General features: G+C 41.2%; 1 protein-coding gene across 2 annotated transcripts in view; it reads right to left on the bottom strand.

The window, feature by feature from the left end:
* Positions 1-834: 834 nt before the first annotated feature.
* mdy (diacylglycerol O-acyltransferase) overlaps positions 835-7266 on the bottom strand; it is a 206274-nt gene continuing 199842 nt past the window's right edge. For both annotated transcript variants that reach the window (XM_077648416.1, XM_077648417.1), the window contains one exon: positions 835-6075. In XM_077648416.1, coding sequence (XP_077504542.1) covers positions 5917-6075 — 159 coding nt within the window. In that variant the 3' untranslated portion in view covers positions 835-5916. The remainder of the gene's footprint in view (positions 6076-7266) is intronic.

Raw genomic sequence — 7266 nt, 5'->3', positions numbered from 1 at the left:
ACTGTGCGATGTCAGTACACATTGAAAGAACCCTGGGTGGTCTAAATTATCCGGAGTCCTCCACTACGGCATCCCTAATAGCCTGTGTCGATTTCGAACCGTTAAACCCAATAAAGCCAAACCTTTGTTATAGTAGTCTTTGTTGCCCACTTCTGTTGCTCTTGACAGCATGCTCATTCACATGCATTTTGCTGTTCAGAAGCATTACTCTTGCGCAGTCCTATCATAATTTTTTCTCTCAGGGTAAATCACAAAAATTTATATTTGAGGTTATCTATAAGGCATCTGTGTTGTGAATCTCTAGTCTCCCATCTGTTCTGAGTGTCTTTATTACCATGTCAGTTAAGCCCATGGGGAACGTTTTTGCAAAAGCAAACTTTTTCAATACATTCTGTTAATGCATCCATGTTTACCAAGTGTGAACTAATAAAACCTTGCCTTTCACATTGTGTTGGGAAGCACCACACTGAGAGTGAAGGCATTTCAGTAATGAGCAGGTGTTGGGCTATAAAACTTGTTGCTGGGCGAGTTGGTGACACATACTTGAAAAAAGATGTAGCGCAAAAGAGACGAGCACGGGAAAGAGACGACAAGGACGAACACGTTCGTCATTGTCGTGTCTCCCTCCTGTGCTCGTCTCTTTTGCGCTACATTTTTTTTCAAGGTTGGGCTATAAATTGACCACAGCTGAAGTGCTCTATGGCACACTTGTGTTTAAGGCATCAGAGCTTTTAAAACGCCGCAAACTTAACGTTATGACAACAAAGCTGAAAGCTGGCAGTGCCCACCATTTAGATTTGCTGTCATAGTTTTGGGTTGTTAGGAAAGCAACTCTTTCTGTAAGAAAACTGCATTTAATATCACAAAACATGGTACATTCCTGGGTGTTCAATCAGCAAGTCTGTTCGGACAGAAGCAATCAAAATAATATCCAGGAGTCGAATTACGGAACTATCAAATCACAAACCAGTCACAAACAGATCCATCAGCCCCGTTCTTACTGGTCAATATGTCCGCCAGTCCGTGCTGACCAATAGGAGCGAGGCTTTGCAACTGTTTTGAGATAGTGATCGTTATGTAATTCAGCCCCAGGCCAAAACATTATCCAAACTACACTAAACAGGAGGTACAGTGCATATATACAGCAAGTTTAGCAGTAAAAATTTCAAACTTTGCAGTCTCAAGCATGTAGCACTGGTCTTGTACATTGAGCTAGTTGGACTAGATTTCGAGATACAAATGCTACTAAGATTTCAATCTTCCATGGCAAAAATGCATTTGTAGTGTGAACAAGGAACTAGCAAAACAACATATATCCAGACATTAAAACAATTGAAATGCCCAGCTGTGCATGTTCAGCGAAATGAATACTGATGTTCACTTCGCATTAAAACATCAAACCATAACCAGTCGAGCTAGTGCATGGAAAAACTGATAACACATTTGTTCGGTTATAAAACTTCTAAATACAAACATTTCAGCGTTTATATACACCAATGTACATATTCTTGACAAATACCAGACAAAAGTTTCATACACACTTCTTCACCCCTGGCCCCACCTCGCTATACACTACAACACTTTGTAAGCAGTGTGGCTCAAAAAGAAGCAAAAAGGGCTCAAAAATGTTGAGGTCATGCTTTGGAACATTGTGCAAGCAGCGATAGTGACGAAGTATTACATGTAATGACATTCCTCATTATACAGATAATTGCAAATAGACATGGCTCCTGAAGAAGTTTTCAAACAATGCAAAGCTAACTTATTTAAAACAACTCTAACATCTTACTAGCATGACAGTTACCAGTATGAGCTGTGCTTCAGCATTCTTGTGCATGCCAGTGGCACATTAGGCACTTCAAGAATTCGCATAAACACCTTGCAGCTGCTAACATGCAAGAACACCACAGAAGATCAAATTGCAACTAACAATGCAATCAGCATCTATAAAAAGCTCACAAAACGGCACTGAAATAATTCCTGCAATTATATTATCAATTATATTACTGTCAAGTGAAGCCAACACCCAAATCCATGTAACCCACGTGGGAAAGGTGAGCAGAAAAATACAAAGGCATACTGAATTGATCCTGCCAACAAATTTGGACCAAGACAAAGAAGCTGTTTAAGAATTGGGCACAGTGAAGTTGATGGCAGAGTTTCACTGAAATATAACCCACTGCACTACTACTCTGCACTACTTCATGGCTAGGAAGGCCCATTTGAGTCTATGCATAAATAACATGCCTCAAAATGCAACACGTTACAACCAGATATTCTACATTATAATAATGCCTGTAGACCATCAAGAAGGTGCCCTTTTTCAAAAGATATTGTGCCTTTGCATTAGTCAACATTGTGTACTATAGCAGAGGATGAGAGACTATGGTCTTCCACAGTGAACTGTAAACTGTCTGTTAGTGTTACATCAAACTTTGCAAACAGAAAGCGTACAGTTTGTTAAGTACATCTTACAGTCCCCTGTTCCGAAAAGTATTGATATTAAAGGGGCAACATGAAAAGTCACCGAGTATGCCCCTACATTTCTGTGGATGATTCCTTACCTACAGCAGGTAAGAACTGTATCAGCATGATGCACAAGAGGTCATCATGTAAACGAAATTAACAAAACTACACAATGGCCACTATATTACCCGAAGTTAATTATGCAATAGTATTTAGGCTGTCATGCAGTTTTCGATTTCTCCATAATGAAATTCACTGATTGGTTAATTGGGGTCACGTGACCCTAATGACATGACCCCAACTGGCCAATCAGAGCACCACCACATTTGAAATTTCCCGATTAGTCAGTTGGGAGATGACGTCATCGGGATCACGTGACTACAAAGAAAACAATCGGAGCACTGCAAAATTTGCAATTCCGAATCATTGGTCAAGAGAGGTCATGTAGCCTTGCGACGTCGTCACAACATGCCCACCGGGTTTGGGTGCTCAGGAATATCAACCTGGGTCTCACAAGCCCCACCAGTGGCTGTGTTTGAAACAGCCGCTTGCTGCATCACTGTGCCAGTAGTGGTACAAGGACTCCCAGCAAAAATATGAATGTGACTGAAAGGGTTGTGACGTCATCAACACCATGTGACCATAACGTGACCACCAGTTGACCAATCATAGGGCACAGCCAAGTTTGGAAAACTGAGGACTCCCAAAATTTGTAAGTCTGTCCACCCCCAAAAATTTCAAAGGGCCCACAAAATTTTGAAAGTAGGCCCACTCCAAAAAAAGGATTAGCGGGGATTAGTTCTTGGATTAAGGTATATTAATTGGAACAGTATAATCCCATGTGATAATTCAATGAAAGGGACTCAAACATTCTGGAAGGTGAAAATTACGCAACCATGTAAGGGCAATAGAACTGCTCCCAACCAGAGTTTTGGCGGGAAAATCGAAGAACATTAGGCACTCACTGTAGGCACCCATAGCAGGCAACCTAAATGCTATCGCGTTTTCTTTTTTAAAGATGCAATTAAAGGGCTCTGAATGGGGCTCTAATAAAGTTGCGGTATTTCTCAGATGTTAAAGCATGCCGCTTCACGAATATTGCCCAGCAAGGATTTTTTTTATGCGCTTTGTAAAAGCCGAGTTATTTGTAGTCGAAATTTGAATTTCAACGTCTTGCACCCTTCCCTCCCCTCTCATCACTGTTCGCACGCTGGAAGGTCGGCGCTCCTCTGCCAGCCCCACCTCGGGAGCGGAGCTTCCTTTCCTCAATGCTTATTGGCCGCGGCCACGGTAGCTGCCCGACGTCTCAAAGAATCTAACCAATAGCCATCTCTAAACTTGTCTATGCAGGTGCAAGTGACGATAGGATGCGAGCATGAAAAAGTCGCCGGGAAGGGCTCGCCAACTTTTGCGCGTGATTGTGGGTTCTCCGCTACGTGTAGAAGTGAATTGTTTGGCTCAGGTTTTCATGACAACAAAATGCAGTGATTGAGCACGTTGATGTGCTCTCCTCGGAAGGTGTTCAGAGCCCCTTTAAGACGCACCTCCACCCCAAGTCCCAAATTCTGATGCTTTAGTATCAGGGGTGGATTTAAAGAAAGCAGGGGGGGGGGGGGGGGGGGGGGGGGGGGGGGGCTACATTAAGCGAGAAATTTTACATAGGAAAACCATGTTGAAGCCTATTTTTCAACCAAAAAAGGCTGTGAAATACACGGTTCAAATGGGACAGCCACCTCCTTTAAGAGTGACCCATAAATCCACCCCGGCTACTATGCCTAATGGAAATGAATATGCACTAAAGGCACTTTTTTTTAATAACTTTGCAAAATATAACCAAGCTGACACACTATTCTATGGCATAGATGTCTTTCTGCACAGCATGTGTATGAAACATCAGCATCACCCTGGACTTTACTGACAAGATGCTCTTTAATGCAGCTCATCATCTTCAAAAATCGTGTCCTATGTGTAGTGAAACTACATAGATTGAATGGCATAAATTTCATAGCAGATTAAATTTTATTAACTAAACACAGTCTGACCCAAACTTATTTTTTTTAATTTATGATGCAATAAATGCAAAGTGGACATTTGTCTGCAAGTGTTGCGAGACCTAAAATGACATTAAGGCAACTATATATGACATTCACAATCATTTTTAAAATTTATCATGCCTAAAAGCGGGTATACAATATGGAACTGTTTTTATTCTCGGTGCATTAGCAAACAATCCTTTTTAGCTAATGCACTTATTTTTTTTAGCATGCATAAACAGTGCAAAAATAAGAGCACAATATATAAAAAGATAGAAAAGTACTATGAAGGAAAAGAACCTACTAACAAAAAGCCTGCTATGCCAATTAAGTGAAAGCCACAAAAGCAGGGACTGAAAGGCTGCGAAACAAAAAAAAATAAGCCAAAAATCATTTCCACAAGAATTGTTTGTGACTGTTTAGCTTGCATTAAGATAGGAACACATGTGAAGTTAAAAAGACAAGCCGATCAAAAGAAACAATGCATTAAACCCAAGACTGCAACCACAACATGTTTCACAAAATGTTGAGCACATTGAGCTACAACTTCTCTCATCACTGCCTGAACTATAAGCACACAGAGGGTACTAAGATTTTTAAAGCCCTGGAAGTAAGAACCCAAAGCAAGCTCAGCACAGCATGAAACTTCTAAACAGGCAAGGAAAAATTAACGCAATTACGGTACACTTTACCCTTAGATAGCATGCCAAAGGCAAAAGGCACATCGTAAGCAGAAATTTGAGCTGCATGCAAACCTTATCATGTTTGTATGTCACAAAGTTGCTCACTGTAGCGTGCGCACCATCAGAAAGGTAAAATAAATAACCAGCTCAAGTAAAAAGGCACCCATGCATAAAAGGTACAATAGAAGAAAACTATTATGACATTTTTTCAAGGCATCAATTAACACATGGTTCTTTTCAAATGTAGTCCAATATGTCTCAAAGGCTGGCTCTAGGTAGACTACCATGATAAAAACAGGCAGCCAAATTTCTACTCAATAATGGCACTTACTTTCATAAAACAAGCAAAGTCGGCTGGTGTCATGAGAAAATGATGCATGCAAATTTGCTGCTCTAATTGCACGGTCTCTCATCTTGTCAGTTACCTCCAAAAAAGTGTCAATTTGCACTTGGTGAACAAAGGACAGATGGGCATGCATGCTTAGTTCACATAAAAAAATTCTTACAAAGGAAATGTATGCCTCTGTCGCATACCTTGCCTGTTGCAGAGCTATACAACACTGAATTGTAAGAAGCTATATTTATTCGTAAGAGTCATCCAAACAAAAAAAGGGGGGGAAGGGAGTAAGCACTTTTCATAGCATTTATAGCGACCAAGTTTAACAGCAAAAATAATACAGCGGCTAGTTATTTTTACTACAACAGTCAGTGCATTCGAACAGAAACAAAACTTATCACAAGGTACGTGTGCCATAGTTGATGATGTAATAGTCGTGATAGTACATCAATATAGCCAAGGGCTGCCCAATAATGAGTGAAATCCAGACAGCCATGTTGCCCAGGTTGTTGTACCGATTGCGGAAACAGTTGTCGATAACAAATGCAAAAGGCACCTGCATATATGAATAAAACACCCAATGAAGAAACTGCACGATTAAAAAAACAAAAATATTACTGCTTTACTACACGAAAATATATTTCATGAATCTACCTTCCTTTGCGCTATCTGCCAGCATGAAATCAATGTGCCATGTTGGCTTCTGTTATGGGCTACAATAGTGTACACAAAATGCATTTATACAAGTCTAGCATCGAAGCACTCAAGTGGCAGATGACCCAACAAAGCCACAGTGTGAAGAGTGGTGCAAGCAGGCCTATCTCACTTCTGCGACTGCTGCAGTCAGACACAGTCACCAGACACACACAACCTTACTTAACATTGAGCTTAAATATGGAGTGGCACTGTTCGCTCTGCCATTTCTGGCCGCCCTTCTACCTTACTACCGACCACAGCAGTCATTGATTTGTACATGTAAAACACGCTGATAAGCAGCACTGGCTATCACTTGAAATCGTAACACACAGTCCTGTTAGGACAATATTGCGTTCAGTATTTTCTAAGTTGGCATTTCATACCCTCCCACCCCTATTCTTTCTATCGCTCCCCTTTTCTTTCCCTCTCTGTTCGTTTTCTCACACTAGCTGCAGCTCAGGTGCTTCAGGTTTTGATGGCAGATGCCACGGCTAGCAATATCTTTTCCTTCCTTTGATATTTTATTGATAAAGAGCCATTAATAATAATAACTACTTCACTATTACTACTTCAGCATTAGAACCTTGCAATTCTTTTACGTTTTTCAAAGTATGAGCTGAATCTTAAATCATTGTATAGAAGGCAAAGACATCACAGGAAACCAAGAGATTCCCAATGTATCATGCTGCCATTCAAAAATGAAACATTCTCTTTCTCCTGGTATGAATCTGTATGCATCTGGTTAGATATTATTCACTACCATATTTTCCGGGCATTGGGAGGCACCCCCAACATGACAACACTGTATTCCACCAGGTGCTATATATTGTTGGTGTGGTTGCAACCAAAAGCTCCAACTGAAGGTGTCACCCAAGCCGTGCTCGCAGCACAACTAAAACCCTCAAACAACTGCTCCAGCAATGAGCTGCTTCTGGTCAGCCACACCGCGGGATGGTCGCAGCGAGAAACTAGGGCTGCTGCTGAACAACACATTGCAGCACTCCTGTGGCTGTGCGACAACCGCCCGCACATTCAACCCCCCATGTTGTTG

This window comes from Amblyomma americanum, chromosome 1 (genome assembly GCF_052857255.1).
Source record: "Amblyomma americanum isolate KBUSLIRL-KWMA chromosome 1, ASM5285725v1, whole genome shotgun sequence".
In the NCBI taxonomy this organism is placed as follows: domain Eukaryota; kingdom Metazoa; phylum Arthropoda; class Arachnida; order Ixodida; family Ixodidae; genus Amblyomma; species Amblyomma americanum.
The sequence above is the reverse complement of the archived record's forward strand: the minus strand, read 5'-3'. Positions and strand labels throughout refer to the sequence as shown.